At 41.0% G+C, this 23,349-nt stretch overlaps 1 protein-coding gene across 1 annotated transcript in view; it reads left to right on the top strand.

Annotated features, from left to right (window-relative positions):
- The window catches only part of KIAA0319, a gene marked incomplete at both ends in the record, with an annotated part of 39,505 nt that overhangs the window by 4,261 nt on the left and 11,895 nt on the right, over window positions 1–23,349 (top strand). The window contains 10 exons of the mRNA XM_084226068.1: window positions 4,495–5,264; window positions 12,480–12,663; window positions 14,780–14,878; window positions 15,549–15,646; window positions 16,025–16,112; window positions 16,669–16,761; window positions 17,369–17,501; window positions 19,176–19,404; window positions 21,738–21,861; window positions 23,214–23,346. Coding sequence (XP_084082194.1) covers window positions 4,495–5,264; window positions 12,480–12,663; window positions 14,780–14,878; window positions 15,549–15,646; window positions 16,025–16,112; window positions 16,669–16,761; window positions 17,369–17,501; window positions 19,176–19,404; window positions 21,738–21,861; window positions 23,214–23,346 — 1,951 coding nt within the window. The remainder of the gene's footprint in view (window positions 1–4,494; window positions 5,265–12,479; window positions 12,664–14,779; window positions 14,879–15,548; window positions 15,647–16,024; window positions 16,113–16,668; window positions 16,762–17,368; window positions 17,502–19,175; window positions 19,405–21,737; window positions 21,862–23,213; window positions 23,347–23,349) is intronic.

Here is a 23,349-nt window from a genome sequence, read left to right as displayed (position 1 = left end):
CCACTGAACTGATTATGATGCCTTGACAGATTCTGGACAAAAGAAGAGTGAAGACTGCTGTACAGACCCTAAAGGCTTTGCAGATCATTATTTGCAGATGTTTACTAGATGTTTACTGTTGATATCCTTTGTTATCACATATGTATCTGTGTTTAAAGACCTGAGAGACAACCTCAGGGCAGCCTGAAGTAAAAAAATGAAAATGCTTTCATGGTGTGCAGAGATGTTAGCTGCTGCTAGACTAACTAATACAGTGACATTTCAGATGTTGAAATGTTCAGATGTCAGTTCTATGCTTTTCTGGTTTCAAGGACAATACCCTCTGTAGGGCATTACCAAAGCTGATTGATTATAAGCCTTTTTCATCATTTATGATATGAAGTGTGCTTTGCAGGGGTTTATAGCTCTGCTGTGGAAATTATCTCTAGCTTGAAAATTGGAATTTTAATTTCTCCTCTTAGATGACTGTAACTAAAATTAAAAACTTACTTTAATTTTGCTTCCTGAAACTTACCAAAATTGTTTCTGTGTGTTATAATGGTAGTAGGAAAAAACGAAACTTATTTTTTACTGATGCAATGTCTTTCATCTCAAAATTCATCAAATGAGGTAAAAGTTACTTGAATAGATTTTAAAAAAGATCACTAAGCCTAAAAACAGAATAGAACTAGTTTGCTGCTAAAAGAGAGTACATGGAGCATATGGCAAGAAAACAGGGACAATCCTACTCTTCCTGTAGCAAACTGCTGTAGGATCCTCCATGCTCAGGTAGTTCAGAGGCTTTTAGGCTGTGAGAATAATGTGCTGTGTGGGCTCTCAATGTTGTGCTACCAGCAAAAAGGTAATGGGATTCTGGTCAAATGTGACATTTCTTGGTGCAAGGTCTGAATCTGAGCTTTTCTCTATTACTGTACATTCCCTCTTGCCACTTCTTTCTGCTGCTTCTTACAGTGCTTGCTGCTAGGGAAAGCAGGTTCAGTGGATAGTTCTGTCCTTGCAGGGCTCCCTGCTGGGGGGATGAGCCTCAGTGTTAGTACACGGTCAATTTTCTACTGACTGACTAAAGAATACTTGCTGCCAAATCTTTTAAGTGCTCATGGCTGTGTAAGCACGGGGCAGAGAGACTCTTGGGTTTCCATGTCCACTTGAGGAAAGGTCTCCAGCCAACTGCAACAGGGGAACAGCTGTGTTCCTGATGGGCTCTTGACGTCAGTGAACTCATGCTCCAAGATGTGAAGGAGCAGAAGTGTGAAGCTCAAAGAAAGGTGTGGATGTTCCCTCATTAAAGGAGGGAATCTCTTTAAAATGAAACTGCATTCCACACTGTGACTCTGTTAGGATTTTGGTAGGGGATAAAGGTTGGGATTTTTTTTCATGGTAACCAACTTGCCTGACTAGGTCTCTGGATATGTCAGTGTTGTCCTACTGTAGATGTAACAGATGCAGCTAAGAGGAAGGGAAACACTTTGCTTGCAGAAGTTTTAGGCTATTGACTCGTGTTCCAGAGGGTTTTCAGGGCTTTTAATAAAGGGAATCAGTCTTCCAGTTGGTAACTTAAATGAGTTCTTCTGAAATAGAGAATTGCATGTTGCTGGTTTTTGCCATTACTGGTCGGAGTAGAACAGAGGTTTAATTCCTGAGATCAGTTAACTAAAATAAAATAGCTGTGCTATGACCTCACACAGTGGATACTACTGTGGCAGATACAAATGTTACTAAGTGAGCTATTGCACACCTTCAGTAAGTTTTCTGTAAATAAGAGACCTCACTATCTCTGAGTCCACTGCAGACTGGAGATGAGATGTAAGAGAATATTAAATTAGAGATCAGCTCAAGTTCGCTCTTAAGTAGATCTTACATATTTTTCACGTGAAGTGGACACACCCAGTGTGAGACCTAAATAGCTTGATAAATTCATCCCTTCTTGTACACCTACTGCTACAATTCAACTCAAATGTAACTCTAGATAAAGCAAGAGGTGAAACTTCCATTACTTTGAGATTTTTTCTGTTCCCTGTCGGGATGAAAGCAAGGCCTTCTGACATTTGCAAAAGCAGGTGCCAAGGTTTGTGGCTAGGTTGCAGACTTGGGAGATCTAGGTTCAAAGTCATGTATAATCTTAGGAATGTGCTGGACTTGTTTCTCTCTGTGGCTAAAGAAGCACCATGAATTTTGAGGGATGTTGACTCTGCAGTGTGATAACTGAAAGTGGTGGAGTGAGATTTGAAGCTGATTGAGGACTTGAAGTCTGGCCTCAGGTTAGAGCTGTGGAGTGTCCAAGTTGTGTAGGCCTGTCTCTAATACAAGAACTATTGGTCATTCTGTTCTGAACAAATAAATAATGAAACCTTTAGTTTGTTTTTCTTTAACACAGTCTTCACTTTCTGTTTCAGGAATAAGTAAAAGAAGGGGGGGTGATGAAAACAGCTGTCAAAGGAGCTTTTTGGCCCACATTAATAGTGCTGTTCCTAAAGTATTCATTGCAATGATTTGTTACTGACCTGATATTACACATTTGCACAGAGTCAGGTTTCTGTTTTCCCTTTTTAAAGGCCTGTTTCTCATCTCTCTACTGATTTATGGGATTAACTAAATGCATTTGAGTTGCAAAAAGACAGAATGGTTGAATGGGATGCCTGACTCTTATACTTCATTTTAACCCAGTTTTTCTGGCTCCCCTGTTCTAAGATGTGCAGACAACTTAAAGGAAAGACTTGTGATGGTAATTCTGAGTCTCTGCCACCGTCTTATGTTCTTGGAGGTAAAAGGGAATGTAGAGGAAATGTTAATATGCGGTGTACCATATGCAAAATGTTACTGCAAATGAAGAAAAATGCAGAAATCTTCAGCATCTTCTGGGTACAGATAAGGTTACTTCATGTTTGGGCTGTATAAGAGCAGGATGGGTTGTTTTAAGTGCATGTTTCCCTAGATAGATTTTTTTCACTGAAAGTATAAAGTGGAACAGTTGACAGTATCCTAGTTCTGTGTGAAAGTGCAGCTGCAGTCAGAAAAACGGTACTTGAAGCTCTTTATCTTTTTTGTCAGCTTGCTATTCAGCTATACATTTGCATTACATATACATCTTCTTTAAAATTTGTTTCATGTTCTTCCTTACCCCACCCAGCCAGCTCTGCAAAACCATCATACTGTCTTGCCCTCTCTATCCCTCAGTATATGGTGCAATTTTTTTGTTTGTTTGATTTTGGTTTGTTTTTTTGGGTTTTTTTTTGGTTTTTTTTTTTTGCATTGAACTAACCTACTTTGCAAGCTTTACATTCTTCCCAGGCAGTTTGATTCCCCACATATGTTTTGATAGCTATATTCAGACCATGTATTGTGAAGGAGTGTGCTGCAGTTCAGCCCAGATGAGGTGATGGGAACTGTAATGTGGTGCTGGACACATTGCATGTGTTGGAGAATCTATGCATCTCATATTCAGACCTAACCCCCACTGCCAGCCTATTCCTACTCCTTGATTTCATTTCTCTTATTGTGAAAATGACATACAAAGCAAGCAAAGTCAGATTTGTCTTCCATTCCTGTGTTAGCCCCACAGTGGGGGCATGTTTGTTTTCATTCATTGAGATAGCAAGTCCAGTTGAAAACCAAAGAGAATAATTTTCTGGTTTTACTCAACTTTCTTGAAACATAATCAGATTTTAGGGAGAAGGATTATGAAGAGCAGTTATAAGCAGGGAAAAAACACCTAGAAAAGATGTAAAAAACTGACTGGAATATATATGTTGATTCATGCTTTTTTTGACTGTTTCACACTCAGTCTGTAATGTGCTATGAAAATAATTCTGATGTCCTGTTAAAAAATTTCAGCTTTAATGGAAATGAAGGAAAGAGCTCCATACTGGAGCAAGCTCTTGGGTTTTCACATGAACTTGTGGGTAAAGGAGCAGAAGTTTGAGAAATTGGTTTTATATTAAGACCAGTAAGTATTGTTGGAGTGAAGAACTCTTCGTGACATTCAAATGAGATGGCAAATCTCTCTCCTGTTTAGAGGTTTGCTTCCTTCTCCTTCAAGTGAAAAAAAGGACATGCTAAAGCATCTGATTTGAGTTTTAAAACATATTTCTAAAGATCCCAGTAGGAACATCCTGCGGAAGTAATGGAGGTACCATATGGTTTTGGGGGGTTTTTTGTTTGGTTTGGGTTTTTTGTTGCTTTTTTTTTATTATTCTCTGCTCTTTTCTTGTTTTTAAGTGTTGGCAACTTGCTTTCATCTCTATGTATTTGAATTTGTAGCACAGGAGTAAAAGGTACTTCTGCAAAATATGTCAAGGTCCTACACTGGAAAATCCTCCAAAGTGCAAATATTACTGCAAAGGGACATGCTTAAAAAGGTAGTGGTGATGTGAAAGGAAATGAGCTTTTTTAAACAAGATACCACGTGCCTCTATCTTGAAAGCTATTTATGGTCACAGTAAACTACATTATGACTTGGATGTAGTGCTGTGCCTTATGCTGGTGGTGTTGTTGCAGGTTCCAGTTGTGAGCAGTGCAGAGAAGGAGCCACATACTCAGGTGCAGTAATATCTCCCAACTTAGAAACCACTAAAATCATGCGAGTTCCTCACGCTTTGTCGGTGTCTGACTGCATCGCAGCGTGCTGTGACCTCTCTGGTTGTGACCTGTCCTGGATGTTCGAACGGCGCTGTTACATCGTGAACTGCCAACACAAGGACAATTGTGAGCCAAAAAAAATTGAAACTGTCAAGTCCTACCTTACCTTTGTGCTGAGGCCTTCTCAGAGGCCAGCCTCACTGCTAGGATTTGGGCAAGTGATCCCAAGTATGGTCCACTCTGTGGGACTCCAGAATGAGCCGTCGGAGGAAGTGAGTAGCCTGAAGAAGCTGTCTCTGCTTGGCAAAGATCCCAGCCTTGAGGAGATACCCGAGTACATTGATGATTATAAAGAGTTGGAGCAGGACCCCTTTCAGGTGGGCATCAAACACGAGCAGAAGGACGGTATGGATTATGCTGACTGGGGCCTGATAGTGGCAGGTGAAAATGGCTTCAACGCTTCCACGGGTGATGATGGAGACAACCAGGAAGATTTTGCTGAAAAGAAAGGGGAGGCTGGGAAGGTGGAAAGCCTTCTGAATAAAAATAGCTCTGAACTGGCTTCTGTCAATGAACACCCCACAGAGAGGTCATCCCTTCTGGAGATTACACCACTCCCTGGGAAGACATTTGAAAGGGAAGCAGCAGTTCCACTCCTTTCACAACCTGAGGATGCTTTGCGCAAAGAGGTATGTTTGCCCCTAAGGAAGCAGGCTGTGGTGAGGCTACTTGGCAATTATTTCAGTTTTCAAATCTTTGAAAATCTTTGGTTATTGCTTTATAATATTACAACTCTCAAATGACTTACAATCGTGTTATCGTGTAGAAGAGACTGAAGGGGATAGGATTGTTTTAAGAGACAGGTGAATCACTAAAGGACTTTTTTTTTTTTTCTTTCATCAGATGATAAGGAGTTAAGTTCCCTTTAGGGCACTGTGAGGTTTCCTTGAAAGTGTACAACTGAGTGAACCTGGACCTGGTGTTGTAGTGTTACAGTGGTCTTCACTTCTGACCCCTGGTGACTCACTGGAAGAAGTTAGCAGAGCAGTACTACTAGACCCCCTGGTATCCAAAGGTCAGGATCAGGGAACATAAGCTCCTCCATCAATTAAATTAGGCCTGCTTCATGGTTTCATGCTCCTAATGCACAGTGTGGTGTTACAGGTGTAAGTGCTGAGTTAATTTTTATAATGCTTTTAAAACATGAGAGGGGCATGAATCTTAAGGAGGGATGATAGCGGTTTTGGACCATGATATGCAGCAGCATAAAGTGGATGAGGTGTTTCTGTTCTCAGAATCCTTGAGTCTGATAATTAGAAAAATAAGTTAATTACCTAAAATCCAATAAGTAAGTCAGTGTAAGTGAGGTGCACCTGTTCTCTATTTACGTAAGGTGCACCTGTTCTCTATTTATGCCAAGTAGATTGCTCAGTTGAGACTAAAGGGGCCTTGGTTTCTTAATAACAGTTCAGTTAGAAAGTTTAGACAGGCTGTAAGTTCAGCATTCCCTTGGTTTGACTCCCCTTGCCAGAGGAAAGAGGAAATTGATCAGTTTTAGCTGACTTGCTCTAAATATCACAAGACTTTGTAACTAGCAAATATATCTTGCTGTAAAAATGGTAATTTATTGTTGTTACTGTAGGGAAGTAAAATGCAAGCAAATAAGAAAGTTGCGTTAAATCTGTGACAACTGCAGTTCTGGGAGGGGAGGACTGATGTGTTGAGAGCAGCAAGTCAAAAGAAACAGATAAAGACTTCAGGTAACTGGAAGGAGCCTGCTATTAAGAGCCCTGGTCCTCATGGTGGTTTTAATACACCCCAATACCTACTGGGAGGGCAAAAGAGCAAGGCAAAATCTGTGCAGAAAATTTCTGAAGATTGATGATAACTTCAAGAAGGTTATTGCTTTGAGTTGCTTCCAAGAGTTGAGGAGAGTCTTTGCTGGACCTCACCCTTGCAGGAAACAAAGGATTGGTTAGGGATGCAGGCATGAGGTAGAAGCTCCTAAGAAGGGCAGGAATAAGTGAGGAAGCAGGGTCACAACCATGGGCTGCAGTAGAGCAGTCTTTGGCCATTTGTGGGATCTGCTTGGAAGAATTGCAAAGGAGATTGCCCTGGAGTTAAGGGGGGGCCATAACAGCAGGCTGCTTTTTGAGGACCATCTCCTGTAGAGTCAAGGTAGCCTGTGACTTTTATGACTGACTAAGTTAGTCTGGAGTGTGTTGGCACATGTGAGAAGAGACTAGAACTCATTTTCATGTGTATGGAAGAACACTTGACAACAGAACAAGTGCTGTGGCAAGCTGAAAATTAGGTACTGCTTCTGCAAGCAGAATTGATGATGGGAGACTTGTTTTTAAAAGTTCCTTCCTCGCACACATCAAAAGGAGCATAATTAACATGGGGGTTTAGGTGAGAAGAGTAGTGAGAAGTGTTGGTTGGTTTTTTCTTAGTATGCAAAAAGTATGTCTATATATGCATTTGAAGAGTATGAGACCAAAGTAGACTCTCACTGCTAATAACATTTAGAGTGACATTCTGTCATGCACTAGTGGTGCAGTTAGTTCTAGCACAGGGCAACAGCTGAGCTAAAATAAAGGACATCCAACCACTGCTATACTAAGCTCATCTCCCATATTTCCTTCTGTCTGCAAGGGAAAACTTGCAAGCATCTTTTAGTCGCTGCCTCTGTAGTGTGATGGAATTCAAGCCACACCAAGAACCTGCAGTAGCTCTGTGCTCCACCATATTTATGCACTTTAGGTGTGCAGTAAGACTTGAAACTTGTTTCCATTGCATTTTGCTATCTAATGGAAGACCCATTAGCCTGGTGCTAATCTTTAGCCAATTGTGAGAGGAGTCATAAAACTTCAAGTTCACCTAAACTATGTGTCAGAGCTGAGCAAGTTTGTTCCCTGTCTCTAAGGGATCATGTGAATACTATTTTACGAAAGCTGAGATTTCACATCCTGCAGCAGAGATATATATATACATACGGCCAAGCCTACTTTGTAGATCTCTACTTTGATTTTCCCACCCCAGCCAGAATATAAAGATTTTGCTTTATCTTTTTACACTGACTGTAGATGAGAGTTTATTGTAAAGTGAAATGGAGAGAAACCTACTTGTCACTGGGACACAAAGTTATTTTTGTGTGATCTTTATATTATGCTAACATTATGCTAGCAGAGCCACTGAAATTCCAATAAAAAGGCTGAGGAATGAGATTGCTGCTTTCCGTGCAGAAAGGATGAAATGCCAAACGTGGGTCAGTCTTTAGCCACAGCTGATAATGATGCTGAAGAACTGGTAAGACAAGTGTAGTTGAAGGAGGTTGGGACGTGCTCTGTGAGCAGAGCTGTAGAAAGCATGTTAATGGGATAACGTCAGAAGCTGTTCATGACATGTATTGAGAAATGGCTCTTAAGGCTCTCTATTAATGTAAAGATAGAATCTAGGGAAGCAGAAGGCTTTCAGAAACTGCTAAAGTCTAAGTGACCTTTGTTTCCTAGGTGGGAATTCCTTTGAATTTAGACATGCATGGAGAAATGGAGATGATGAGCAGTTTTAGCAAATGGTTTTCCCTGACCTTTCCTAGAATCAGGTTCAATTCCAGACACATCTCCCGTCTCCTTCCTAGTCTCCACTCCCCTTCCTTTCACTGCAGATTATGCTCGTTTGCTTTGATGAGGAAACAGGTGGCACAGGAGGTTGGGGTCAGTGCATGGCAGTCTCCTTTCTGCCACTTGTCATTTCTTTATCTTTCCTGCCACTGTTCCTTCCTCTTTGTTTCATCTGCACTGCTGTGACTTCTCTGTGGGCCTCATTTCCCTGGGAGGTGCCATGGAGTGCATGTTTCCACAAGGGTGTCTCCAGCCCTGTGCACAATAATGTTTGCTTCCAGATCTTTCCTGTTGTGCATGCCCCGCATCCTCCTGTGTCCCCTGCCCACAGTGGCTTTGCCCTTTTTGACTAGGTTTGAGAGGTTATGGTGGTGTTGCATGGTGGCTTGATTCCATCCACTGCCAGAGTGGCCCCTGCAGCCAGTCCTCTGCCACCTAAGCCCTGCCAGGTATGCCCAACACAAATTTTCAGCTTGGCTTCAAGTTTTTTTTGGTTTGGGAAGTTTACTTGTGACCCTAGCTGCCTGTAGCGTATTGTGGTGATAGGATTTCCTTCTTATGTGTCTCTTTCTCCAGCAAGCAGATATTTTCATCAAATCTCATACGGATTTTTTAGCACATATTTGTGTTTTCTTCTGAAAAAAAAGTTGCTTTTTGAAAATTTTGTTATGAAGGAAATCTTAAATTTTTACTCTGGATTAAAAATGCTGAGAGGTCTCCAAATAGTTTTTTCATTGGTATATAATCCAAACAACCTCTCAAACTGTGGTGGTCTTGTATAGGTTATGAAAATATGAAGGTCTTAAAATCATGCTTGCTACTAAGTTTAATGAATTGCCCTGTTTATTGCACATTATACAATGTTTTCTCATCATCCTCTCAGTTCTGCCACAGCAATTCTATATCTCTGTTCCTGGATCTGTGCTGATGCACTCCCTTCTGCAGCTTCCAGACAAAGCTGTTTTGACAAGCCAGACAGAGCAAGGTGGCAAAAATGCAATTCCCTGATTCCCTCCCTTCACAGTAGTCAGCAGGATGTGGTGTCAGGTGCTGTGTTCTTTGAGCAAGGACCTGCACAGAGATTTTAAACTGAGAAATCAACCAAACACAGTCCTCTGGAGTGTGTGCCCTTGGAGCATCCTTGTCATAAATGCAGTCAAATGCAGGGAGTTTCTGTATGTGATTTGGGAGAGAGAATATGGGGTTTGTCACTGAAATGAGTCACCTGACTGTTTGGTTTGCATCAGAGTTCAGAGGGATCTTATGGACTGTCAGTCTCTGGCAGCTCAATAACATGAGTGCATTCAGAGACCTGTGCAGAGTGTGTGCTGTCCAGCTGCCCAGATCAGAAATCTGCAGTGCTGCCCATCCTCAAAGTAAGATATCTGGAAAAAAAAATTATTTTTAAATTTTCTAGTTAAAATTTCTTTTTAAAATTTCCAGTAATTTCCAGCTGACCTGCTAAGCCAAGTAAGGTTTTTAAGGTCTTAGCCAGAGTCTAGCTGCTGCTGTGTTGATGCTGAAATGTTCCAAACATTTACTCAATAGATAAGGCCTGACTTAATTCTTGTGCTTATTGTATTTGTAGGATAATGGTGCAGTCAAAATGCATAAATCTCTACCTAAGAAACCTTAAGATGGCTGACAGACTCTATGTGATGGGGAGCCTTTTAGTGTCTGATTGGCTTGCCTTCAGAATTCATATTTAAGACTTAGAATGCAGATGAATAACATAGATGTTCATCTCTTGTTTTGGCTTTGTTTCAGTTTTTGATGCCTGCAGAAGCTGAACAGTTCTGTTTGCTTAAAAATACATTGACTTGATCCATAGAGGATGTATAAAACCCCTGAAAGATATTTTGATATTTATATTAACCTTTCTTTCTATTTTGAAATATGTAGTTCATGTTATATGGTTGTTCTTATTTTGTGTTGGAATTCTAAAGAGATTTGCACTCAAGTCAAGCCCAGGGAACTGGAGGATGTGGGCCCTCACCATTGGTGTGTTTGTATCAAGCAATAGTGGCTGTAAAAAAGGGTAAAAGCAAACAACCCACAAAGTCCCTACCAGCAGAACTGCCTATTGGACTCACTCCCAGGAAGAATTCTCTTCTTTCCTTTAACTTTCACTTCCCAAGCTGGAATTTAGGTTAATCTTGCCCTCCACATCTGTTCCAGCAAATCTCTCAGTAACAGTTTCTGTCTGAGAGCTTAATTTCTGATATTGTCCCTGTCCCAGTTGTCTGCTGTCTGCTAACATTTTTAGTTTCTTTTTTGCTGTGACACCGCTTCAGACGCGACAGTGCCACAGGGCACCTTTTTTGACTGCAGTGTCTTGCCTAGGCTTGCTGACTGAAGTGATGTTTGGTGCCACTGCAGAAGAGGCACCCTGGAAAGGTACATTTGAGGTGACTTTGTCTCCATCTGTCCTACAAAGCCATGATGGCTGCTTTTCAGCTGCTAGATTGGCAAAGGATGAGGAGAGGAGAGAAGCCAGAGGAAGCTCAGGAAAGTAGACTTCCCCCAAATTCAGAAGGCGAGAGAACACTGTGGTTTGCCCAAGTGTGGGAAGAAAATCCTTTGTTAAGATGAGGGGTGGAGTGAGTATGTAAAGGATACCTATCTGGAGGAAAGATCTTTTGTCAAGATACAAAGCAGGATGGGCTTGACGTTCTCCCTGTACATGATGCTGTCAAGGGTGAGACTCCTGAAGGCACTACTTTAGGAGAGCTGCAGCCCCTGATCCTGCTCTCAGTGTCCAGCTGCTCAGACAGTACTGTCTGCATATGGAGCAGAGCTGGAGGTGTGATCACAAAGGTGCTTGTCTTGTCTCTGTTATGAACTCACCCAAAAGTGCAGCTCTTGGTGTTGTCCTCAGCGTCCTCAAGGGTGGGCAGCCGCAATCCCTGACACTGCACAGGGATTTGTTCTCTGTGTCCATTGTTGAAGGTTGAGATGAAGTTGCAGATGACTTCCATGCTCTTTTTTCTTGTAGGCTGGGAAGGAATAGTTCCTGGCATTGCTTTCACATTCCCAGCTGTACAAGGAGCTTTTTCTCCTGTCCAGAAGGCAGGGCTGCTCTTATTTCCTAGGGAGGCAAACCCCAAAGGGAAAGTAGAGTGCCTGAAATGCCAAGAGTAGAGAGTTGGGACTGTTCAGCTCTGAGCAGAGAGGGTTCAGGGGATTTTATAGATGCATATAAATAACTCTTATGGGTGTGAAGAAGATGGAGCCAGGCTCTTCTCAGTTCTGTTCTGTGGCAGGATAAGATACAATGGACACAAAATGAAATTCAGATAATTTTATTTAAACACTAAGCCCCATATTTTTTTCTGTGACGATGCCCAAACATTGGAGGTTTTCCAGAGAGGTGGACTCTCTGTCCTTGGAGATACTCATAACCTGACTGAATTTGGTCCTGAGCAGTCTGCTGTACCTGACCCTGCTTTGGAGGCGGCAGCTGAACTGGGCTACCTCCAGGGGTCCCTTTCCACCTCAGCTGTTTGTGGTGTTAGTGTACACTTTGCCAACCTTCATAATCCTATTCTTCAGTTAATAGGTGATGTACAAATAATAGTATTTTGCTGTACCTTCATATGCCAAACACAGTAGCCATAATTAGAAAAATGCTTTTCCCATATCATTGAATCAGCAATAATATTAAGAATATTAAGGAGAACCTGCTGGCCCATTGAGGGTAATGTGTCATTGAAAGGCAAGATTAACCCAGTGCTAAGTTATTTGTGCCACACTTGCCATGTCCTTTGAAGCAGTTCTGATTTACTAACAAGGTGAGGCAGTGCTGCTTGATGACTGAAGTAGAGATGCGTAGGGTGTTTTATTACTGTTGAGGAGATAAAAAGGCACAAGCAACTTGTGTACTGAGCAGATGTAAGAAGCAAGGACTCTGTTATGTTTATGTATGGCACAAAGAGTAATACCACAGAGACTTTCTGACATTGGCTTTTAAAGGTTTATGACTGTATTTAGAACTCCCGTACTGATTTCTTTAATATTTTGGTAACTGGTAGCATTAGTTGTATTCCAGGTTACCACATGACTGTTCTGCATCTGCAACTTGGAAAATTATTAGCAATTGTTACAAACCTGGTTGGAAAAAAACCCAGTCCTTGTTCAGTGGGTATTCTGTATGTGAATAAAATCTAGTAACATAAATCACTAGGGTCATCCTACATGCTATTTAAAAACCAGCATACCTCTAAATCTAGAAATGTGAAAAATGTCTCACAACAACTCTTTCCCTATAATTCCTTTTTTCAGGCTGCTACACCTTACTCTTCTTCAGATAAACCAGATTTCTCCCCAGGGGGGTCAGAGAAAACCCAGACTCCCACAGTGGCCCCAGTGAATGCTACTGAAGGTGGGATCATGCTACTTCCCACTAATGCTGCACAGTCCGAGCCCGTGGAGCTGTTCACACCACCTGCTACTGCTGCTAAAGCAGGTAATGTTTCAACAGAACTGGTGATCTGAGGGGTACCTGCAGGTTGGACAGAGGGTGGGGATGACTTTTCTACTGTCAGATTTCCAATCTGTTGTTAATAAGAGCTCATTCTTTGTCCAAATGTTACATAATCCCACTTTAAACCTGTAGACCTACAGTAACACTGCAAACTGCTGATCCTGTAGTCACTTAATTCTGAGGCAAAACCCTGACCAAGTCCACCATTAGTGGGAAATGACAACTCAAAGAAATACAGCAATGTAAAAAGCAGAGATTAAGACCTGTTTTAAATGTTTTAGTTTAGCTCTCTGGGGGTTCAGAATAGTCTCTTGTAGCCGTATTGTTGTTTTTGGTGTGGCTCTTCAGAACACTATTCTCTCTCAGAAACTCTGCAGTAGAAGTCTATCCACAGGTGCCAGATACCATGCAGCAACATAGATAAGACCTGAGGAAGCTCAGCCCTTAACAGTGGAGAACATGGCCTTCAAATCCTGGGAAAACAAAATTTTGCTCTAATTTTAAAACTGTGGGGAAATTTATCGCACTTACAGCTGCAGAACAATAGGTTTTATTTTGAAAAGGACTTCTGACTGCCATGTCCTCTGTAGTTGTGTTAAATTCTGTGTATGTTCCTGTATCTCCTTTCTCCTGCTGAGTTTTCTACCTCCCTGTGCACACTGACAAAGGGTTAGAAGGACCACAAGAAGCAGAGAAGCACAGATGTGTGTTTTCTGCACTCCTAATGTACTGAGGGATGTGGAGAGCTAAGCCCTTTGCTTCCTGTACAGGAAGTCTGGTTTGGGACATTCTTGAAACCCTCTACCAAAATGCAACCTGCCAGCCAAGATAGCAATAGAAGGTAAGAGGAAGAGATAAGCTACAAGAGATTCCTCTCCAAGAGAATGGATCGTCATTACCATTGACTGTTGGCTAGGCAGCTCTTTGTCCTCCTCCTGTGAAGGAGGAGGTTGAAGACGGCCCAAAAAGGAGTTTGGAAGAAGAAGCTGAAGGGAAGGTTGTGATGAATCTCACAGTAGGTACTGCTTTATACAAGGATTGCCTAAAGTTTGTGTGTTCTCAGCCAGACTGTCTAGAAAGTCTCAGTGACAGTCCCTCCTTCTCTCTTTTGGCTATCACCCTCTTCTAGCCATTTTATTATCATCTCATGTGAAGGTCCAAGTGCAAACCTTCGCTCCACAGGTGTCCAGGGCAATTTCTGTGATCAATTGTGAAGCCTTGGGTGAATTTAAGTAGCAGTGACAGAAAGTGTGTTGTCAGTGTCTTCATTTCATCATTTTTAGAGCCATCAGCTGCCACTGCTGAGTAGCTTCTTTGGCATCTCTTCTGAATTTGGAAGTTGGACATTTAGACACTAGTGAATGCTGCCGTGGAAGAACTTTTATTCTGTGGTTTCCCAGTATTAAAAGGAAGATATTTGAAACATTTGAAATACAGGACTAAGTTGTGCTTTGGTATATTTTTTCTGGGGGCTGTTTTTGTGTACTTTGGCATTTTTTGAAAGAGAAAAGTTTTCACAGACAAGGACTGGATAGCAAGTGGATTGAATGGGCAGTTCAGATAGGTAATAACCATTTGCCCTGCTATGCAAGTAGATTTTTTAAAAGGAACACAAGATGGACATTGGAACCTGCTTTGCAAGTGCCACACAAACATAGAAGTTGTACTTCTCAGTGAAGGAAAGTGTGATGTTAAAGTTCTACTATGATTTTTTGTCTTCTGTAACTGTGTTTTTTTTAATTCCTGCACTTCCAATTGCTGACAAAAGTACATAACTCTTTATGCAGATCACTATTACCTCTGATATAAAGGAAGAAAGAGAATGCTTTTCTCTGAAACAGAAGTAGGGAAAATTAAACATCATAGCTGGAGAAGAAAAAAACTTTAGTTTGGTAAAAGGTGAAGGAATTACAGTCATGATTAAGTATATCATTATTTTATAATGCATTAAGAATTTTCTTTTTAATTATTGCTGCCTGTTCTCTGTAGAGTACTTGTCAAATTTTACTTAATCCATTGCGAATAATATTTGACGATACTAAGTTTATATCAGTTCCATCTGTTATAACATAGTGTATTCATCCTGTCTTATATGCAGTTAAAGAACTTACTGTGTCTGCTGGAGATAACATACAAGTGATGTTACCCAAAAATGAAGTTGAACTGAATGCCTTTGCTGTCCCACCACCATCTACAGGTGAGGTGAATGCCTTGGTATGCAAGGAGATGCAAACACTACCAACTTGTAAATGCAGACAAGTTCTGAATTATGTGAACATCCACCACTTGGGATAAAACAATTTTTCTTATTTCTAATGCTTCCTCTTTTGTGGCTCTAACTGCGGAAAGGATTTCCTCTGTTGGATTTTAAAGAAGAATTTTTTTAAAGTGGCTTTTCCTTCCAGAACCTGAACTCATTAGCCAGATGGTTCAATAGAAAGCCTGTAATTTCTACCAAAATATGATGAGGCCTAGTTTTTAGCATCTTGCTGTTAAGCTCAGGGGAGGAGGGAAAGGAGGTTTTGAATGCAACATTTGCCTTAAAACTGCCAGCTTCTGAACTGCAGGAGCAAGTGTAAGACATTTCATAAGTAGCTATGTAAAATATGTTGGCTTCACATGAAGCTGTTTTTTGTGAAGAAGTTGATTATTTGTGAAGTCCATTACATCCTTGCTGCTTTACCATGTTGGAACACACTGAGAGTTTAACATGTGGTCATACTGCTTCATTTTACAGGCTTAGGCAATAGCAGTCATGATTTCATACTGTAGCATTTTATCTGATGAGTGGTGAACTTGATTTCTTTGTTTTCTGGGCTTATCTTGAACACAAAACTGATTGTTCTTACGCTGTGTTACTGCTCTAGAAACAGCCTACACCTATGAGTGGAGCTTAATCAGTCACCCTGCTGACTATAGTGGGGAAATGGAGCGCAGGCACAGCCAGACTTTGAAGCTCTCTCATGTAAGTGAGCTGTAAGCTCAGGCTCATTATATTTGTGTGGTCCTTTCATAGAATTGTAACCTGTGGGGAAGGGCATCTTGATTCAAGGAGTTCAAATGGCTTAAGCCATCCTGAGCCTCTTCACTTGTTTCTGTCACCAAATTTATGCCTGTATCTTGGAGTGCTCTAATAATTTTCTAAGATAAAGTAAAAACTCCTCAGTGTTTGCTTCATATTCCCCAATTCCAGGCAGTGGCTAGTGGCCTTTTATGTATGTGTTTATAAAAGTAGTTTGAGGATTCAGACATCCATATATACTCTTTCTGATATGATTGTCAGATTTAAGCATACTTTTGTATAATTCAACATGTAACCCTTTTTGTTCTGTATTTGTTTCAGTTATCAGTGGGACTTTATGCCTTCAAAGTGACAGTTTCTGGTGAAAATGCCTTTGGTGAAGGTTTTGTAAATGTCACAGTCAAACCAGGTAAATCAATTGCCTGATATAATAAATTTCTTCGCCACAAATACAGCATACTTATCAAACAGTCTCTCAGTTACTGTTTGTCAAGGACATCTGGCAGTCCAGTCATGCTGTTGTGTTTCATATCTTGGTGTCTCTAAGGGGTTTTAAGAAAGCAGAGCTAAGGATCCTGCTCACTGTGTTTAAGTGCCCTCTAGTCTTTCCCCCTCCTCAGGCAAGGCCTGAGATATCATCATACTACCTTTCCTGGTCCTGTTCTCCAGCTAGGAACAGCAATCATGTGCTGATCTGGCTCTATCTGCAGTTACAGTGCACGGCTCTGATCTGAATTACACCGCGCAGGAGCACTGCAGTGGAACACTGCTGTGTCAGCACACTGCTCATCAGTAACCTCTTCTTTGCCTTGTCCAGAAAGGACAGCAGATGCTGCAAAGCTGTGTGTCCTAAATTTAATCACTGGGGACTTTTGATCTGTTGACTTAACATTAATTTTGCCTGGGCTTTCACTAATCTTTTTTTATTTCCCCTTTCCCCCCCTCCGCCCCCATCTTTCTCACAGCAGTCAGAATTAATCAGCCACCTGTTGCTGTTGCTTCACCCAAAGTGCAAGAAGTTTCCTTGCCTACAACTTCTACCTTCATTGATGGCAGTCGTATGTACTGAATCCTGTGCTTATATCCTATATTTTTAATATGCAGTTACAACACTATTGTTTGTCAATTTCAAGTGAAATTTCTTATTCTCACTCTTTTCAGAAGTTCCCTGAATAATGACTTATTTTGGGAATATGTGTCCAGTTATAAATTATTTTAATAAATTAAAAAGTTATAAAACAAAACCTTGCATGTGGAGATAGATATGCAGTGTGTCAGAGACTGCTGCATCCAGACAGCAGCTACTCTTACAGCTTTTTCCTGTCCTGCTCAGAGGGTGTCTGTGCCAGTACAGCTGGGGCCATAGCAGAGTCAGATAGGGTGTGATGAGGTGTTGTAACTATATTCATAATTGCTGAATGCAGACTAGTCAGAATGTGTAGAGTCTGAGACTGATTTTTTTATTTAATTCACGTGTATGAAGAATTGTTTAGATAAATCATACCAAAGGTAACTTGGTATGACTCTGTGGTTAATGAAGCTTGTTCAATTACACTTGTAGAGACAATTGTAGAAAACCAGTTAGGGATGAACAAAGGAATTACTTAAATATTCATTCCAGCAGTTGCTACAAGAAACTGATGTGTTTTTCTGTAATGGATGTAGAAAGCATAGATGATGTGAAGATAGTGAGTTACCACTGGGAGGAAATTAAAGGTCCCCTGCGAGAGCAGAAGGCATCTGCTGACACACCTGTCTTGCACTTGTCTAACCTTGTTCCTGGAAACTACACCTTCAGGTACCTGCATGATTATTTTCTTGGGGGCTTATCTGTGATATCAGCTAAGTTTCCATTTTTTCTGTGCTCACATGTATCTCCTCAAACAAAAAAACTTAATTTTTCTTCTGCATGCTGTTACTCTTCATTTTGCACAGTGGAGAAACATATGGAGTGGTTTTATCAAGAAATGCTTAAAATGCTTGCAGTGATCCTTTATAACTCAAAACTTCAGAAAGGAAGGTATCATAAATTAATTATGTCTCCACTTCCAGCAATAACAACTGTGACAGACTAATTTTTTTTCCTAGCCTAGAAGTTGGCTAGTGCCCTGAATGAAACTATGAGTCAGGCTGTGAAAATCATCCACTGAAGGGTGGTGGCAGACAGAATATTATTGGCAGACTGGTCCTCACAAGGCATTGTTATGCACTGGTTTTACTATGAGTCATTCTGTTCTTTATAAAAGCATTTACCTTGCTACTGATTTCCTCTATTTATGCATTGTTAAAGCTGGGGGCTGCCCAGATAGTGGAAGCAATGTTTGTGGTTCAAGGTGCTTTAGTAAAAATCAGTCCTTTTTCTAAACTGCTTAAGTTAAAGCCCAGTCTACAGAGAAGCAGACTTCCCACTGACCCAGGTTGGGTTCTTTGGCTGTCAGTGGCTTGCCTATCAGTCAATGTATTATCTATCATCAGCAGATTGCTGAAGCCAGCCTGCATATACATTAACTATGGTGCTTCACATAAGTTCCACCAAAAGTTTTACAGCTTCTGCTTCTTAATTCTTTATTTTTCATTGGAATTGTTCCATATCAGACAGTAGCAGAAATGAGTATTAATTTTTTTCCATGTTAAAAAGGGCAGAGTCTGGCTTACAAGCAAGTGTATTCCAAACCCTAGGGAATTAAGAAGTCGATTGTTGCATCTCTGCACCTTTGAGGGAGACTGACTTACCTGAGCAAAAAAGTCCAGTGCCCTTGATACACATGGATGTGCACCCCTTGCAAAATGTACGTGTTCCTTAATGTCTGAGGTAATGGGCACTAATTTTGTTCCTGCTCAGGTTCCCTTCCATGTGGTCAGCTGTATGCAGTTTTGATAACAGAGGTGGATTACAGTTTAGTTGGTCACCTTTGAAATTCCTGCAGTAGTCTCATTTTAAGATTATTTTGTGCTTCTGAGAGGCAGTAATATCTGAGGCTTTTTAAAACCCTGTACATTTTTTGTTTTGCAACTTGACATTAAGTTCTGTTAGAATTAGTAATGATGTGCCGCAAAGAAATAAGAAGTGAGGATATGCTGCTGTTCTGTAAGCAGAGCTTCTGAACATTCAGAGTAGTTTTACAGGTTTCTCTGTACTATTTCACTATAGGTGATGAATAAAATCCCTGGTTTTTACTGAGTACATTTCTAAAAGAGTTTGTATTGAATGGTGAAGTTGCCGTTGACAGCAGGTAAAGGGATTCAGAATATATAGGCTTTTTTTCAAATGTTGAAAGTTGTCTTTGTAAAGTTTTCTGAATTTCTTTCCTGCCTTAGTTGAGGGATATGTGTGTCTGAAGCAGAAGTTCATATCATATAATCATTGGCTTTTGTTTACGTGGTGGTTGGAGAAGTGCCAGAAAAAGGTTAATATTTCAATTTAGAAGTTGGCAGAACTTCATCTTAACAGATACTGTTTTTCCTGTTGTAGACTCACAGTAATTGATTCAGATGGAGCAGCCAACTCTACCATTGCATCTCTGACTGTCAACAAGCCAGTGGATTACCCACCTATTGCTAATGCAGGACCAAATCAGGCAGTCACTTTGCCCCAAAACTTCATCACTCTGAATGGAAACCAGAGCAGTGATGACCATGAAATTGTCAGCTATGAGTGGTCACTTAGTCCCAAAAGCAAAGGCAAGGTTGTAGCAATGCAGGTATGTGTATTTCTGCTTTCACAGGATGGAAAAGCCCTTTTATCTTTGCCTCTAACATGAGCAAACACATACCTAAGTAACTGCTCAGAAGCACTGAAATACCTCGAGTTATGTTATTATTTTTTTGTTTTTCTTTCACATGTATTCAGCTCTTATTTTAGATACTGCTTTTAATTCCTTTTCATTTTTTTAAATTATTTGGGGCCAAACAAACTTGCTTGTTCCCTGGTGGTTTGGAAAGGCTTCAAGATCATGTTGTCGGTCCTTGAACCCTAGAAGCTGTTTCACATACTCCCATCTTTTGAGGCTCTGGGCAGGCTGAAAGCTGGTTATAGGAGAATGTGGGGATAGTCAGAGTTTTCTTGAAACACTTTCTCCCTGTGAGAGTAGAACTCAAATAGAAACTTCATTTTCTGAGTGAAAGATGACAAGACCTTTTGATGGTGTTTATGCAGCCATGCTCTGTGGTGGATTTTTATCCTCACTAAAACATGGGTTTCCAGTGAGGGCTTAGGAGCATTTATTCTCTTATTTTCATGACTGTTTCTGTTGTTGTTTAGGGTTTTTTTTTTAATCTGAGAAGTTAATAAATATTTTCATTGGCTTGCATTTGTTAAGTTGGAGATTCTTACAGCTCTGTAGGCGGTTGAGATAATGAATGTAATGGATCCAGCTGAAACTCAGGAGCCATTTTTTATGAGACTTGATTTCTGCCATGTTGGCAAATGCTTTAGACCTTCAGAACTGAAAAGAGATCGCTGTAGATCTATTCAGGAAAGAAGTCATATTATTAATGCAAGACTACTGTGTAGAGGAAATTTAAAATTATGGAAGGACTTACAGCGTGATGACTTCTCTGATCATTCACCAAGACAAAAACTTTCCAAAAGCACCCAAGCAAACTGAACTTGTAGTTTTTGAGAGCTGTTCAATCTTAAAGCAACCTTTCTGAAGGAAGGGAATGACTGCTTGAATGATCCAATGGATTCACTGGGTATTTAATGCGGAAATGCAAGTGCATGTTACAGTGTCTTTTCAACAGACTAGTTTTTTTCATGTGCCTGAAGCTGAGGATCATAGAATCATAGAATGGTTTGGGTTGGAAGGGACATTGAAGATCACCTTGTTCCAACACCTTGCCATGGGCAGGGATGTCACTCACTAGACCAGATTGTTTAGGGGCCCCATCCAGTTTGGCCTTAAGCAGTTCCAGGGATGGAGTATCCACAGCTTCTCTGGGCAACCTGTGCCAGTGCTTCACCACCTTCTGAGTAAATAATTTCTATAATATATAATCTATGCCTGCCTTCTTTCTTTGAAACTATTCCTTCTTGTCTTGTCACTATATGCCCATATTAAAAGTCCCTCTCCCTCCTTTTAGAAGCCCTCTAGATTCTGGAAGACTGCAATGAGGTCTCTCCAGAGCTTTCTTTTCTCCAGGCTGAACAACCCCAACTTTCTTAGCCTTTTTTTGGAGAGGTGCTCCAGCCCTCTGACCCATCTTCATGGCCCTTTTTTCGACCATGCCAGAGGATGCTGGTCTGTGGTGTATTATATGATGTCCACTGTTGGAGTGCAATGGAACAAGTACCTCTGCTGGTTAGTTAATCATTTATCAAGTCTCTGTTCTTACTGTCATCTTTATCCAAAAAAAAAAAAAAAAGAAAGCCAAACCTATTTGTGTTATGATTTGGTATTCCTCATATGAGAGATGCCACAAATGTTGCTTTTATTAGTGAAAGGACCTATAGCTGGGCCCAGTCATTTTATGACTTCTACAGGTATCAGCAAAATGCTGCTGGGAGAGTAAACTCAGAACAGAGTTGTCTTGTTTAATATGAGGGGTTCTTCCATAACCCTGCTTGTCTGGGTTCAAGTCAAGCTTGGTTTTGCATTTAACAGTTTTTATAAGTACTAAATGATGTCATTATGTTTGTTTTTAAAATATCCCTAAGGAAATGGAATAAGCTGTAGGAATTTTCACAAATGTTAATTTTCTTAATTGAGAATGGTAGTGTTCCATGTTTTTCACAATTATTATTGTGGAGATGTGGTGTATGCAGTGGTAATACCAACAGAAGAAAATAGGATTTATTGCCTGCAGATATTTCTCTGGGTTGGTAGGAAGAGTTGGAATAGTAAACACATTATCTCTGTCTGTGTGCCAAATTTTAAGCCTCCTCTCTATCTGCAAGGTGCATAGTCTCCTTGCTCAAACAGTATATTTATGACTTTAAGCATTTCTTTTTCCTTACATTTGCTCTGTAAGACCTTTCCCTACCCACAACCCTTTCTGTTTATTCCCGTGCCCTGTCCTTGGCGGCGCTGCGCAGGGAGTGCGGACGCCGTACCTGCAGCTCTCTGCAATGCAGGAGGGAGATTACACCTTCCAGCTGACTGTGACAGACTCTGCGCGGCAGCGCTCCACGGCCGAGGTGACGCTGATCGTGCAGCCTGGTAAGTCACTGCAGGCACGTCTGGCTCCCTCAGGGCTGGACCAGCCTGCTGCCTTGGCTCTGGTCTCCAGCACCTCCTCTCCCACATTGTACCACTGACATGGCAGCCCAGGTGCCTGGTACCCCTGGAACAGTGACTTGTCCACCTCCATTGTCTGCCAAAGCAGGCAGTTAAGTGTAGAATCTAATGCACAATCAAGCAAAATCCAGGTGATGATCCTGAGGGCTCACACCAGCCTGGTTATGTAAGGCAACAGAGGTCTGTTTGAATCTGCTTCTAAAACCTAAATTTTAGCTCTTGAGTTTAATGTCCTACAGAGTCTGTTTTGAAAGCTGCTCAGAGCATCAATCAGTGCTTTGCTCAGTTTTCTTATTGTTTTGCAATTCTCCTGCAAGAGTCCTTGTGTGATTTGAATTCACTTAAACAAATTGCCTTGTGTTTCCCAGGAAGAAGTGTCAACCAAGGACTTTTCAAAAACTGCATCTTTCACATGTTTATTTAGGATTGGAAGCCAAATGATGAATAAGCCAAAATGATCTGGGCCTCATGCGATTTTTATTTAAATGCCTTTTTTTTTTTCACATTATGTTGGCCTTTTACATCCACAGTAGCCTCTTCTGCCCCTGTGCAGGTCTCACATTCCACCATGGGGAAATGTTCTATCTTCCTTTTGCTGCTTAATATGCATCCTTTGTAGATTGTCCCTTCTGGGGCAACTTTACAGCAGTCATTGGAAGTGTGGTATGTGGTGGTGCCTTTTGGAACCCGTTATAGTGTGGAATTGGAAAGATGCTATTGCTGAAGTCAGGCTCAAGGGTAAATGAATATGCAGAAAAACGGTAGTGTTGCCAGTTTTAGCATGTCACAAAAGCAGAGGCTGAAAACAGAGTAAAAGGTTATGTTTCTTCAATAAATTCTCAAAGGCTCTCAATTGGCATTGACTTAGTGGCCTTGAGCAGCAGATAGAATGGGTCAGTATCTTCTCTGAGGGCAAAGAATCACATTTGTGTGGGAGGTTTTGAAAGGGGTGGACTGGCAGAACCAGGAGAATACCCCACCACTCACGTTTTTTGACATTTCATATAATGCATTGAGCATGCAGCAAGATTTTTGGGAGTGTGACTGTGCCATTAGATAGGATTATGAAAAAGGGAAGTACTTGCTGTGGGATTTTGCTTGCTGCAGAGCGTACCTCACCTCCCACCTGCTGGCTTGTGCATGTCATACTTGTGGTTTGTACCTTTTGAGCCAATATATCAAATTTCTATTAAAATACCCTATGAAAAATCTGATTGGCAAGCATTTCCAGTGACTACCTCGAAAATGTCATGTGCTAAATACTAATTTTGCAGAAAATAACAGTCCTCCAGTAGCAGTGGCTGGCCCTGACAAGGAGTTGACCTTCCCAGTAGAAAGCACTACACTGGATGGAAGCAAAAGCCAAGATGACCAAGGCATTGTCTTCTATCACTGGGAAAATATCAGGTA

This window comes from Fringilla coelebs, assembly GCF_963513975.1.
Source record: "Fringilla coelebs genome assembly, chromosome: 1".
In the NCBI taxonomy this organism is placed as follows: domain Eukaryota; kingdom Metazoa; phylum Chordata; class Aves; order Passeriformes; family Fringillidae; genus Fringilla; species Fringilla coelebs.
Note: the sequence above shows the minus strand (reverse complement) of the source record. Positions and strands in the feature narration are given on the sequence as shown.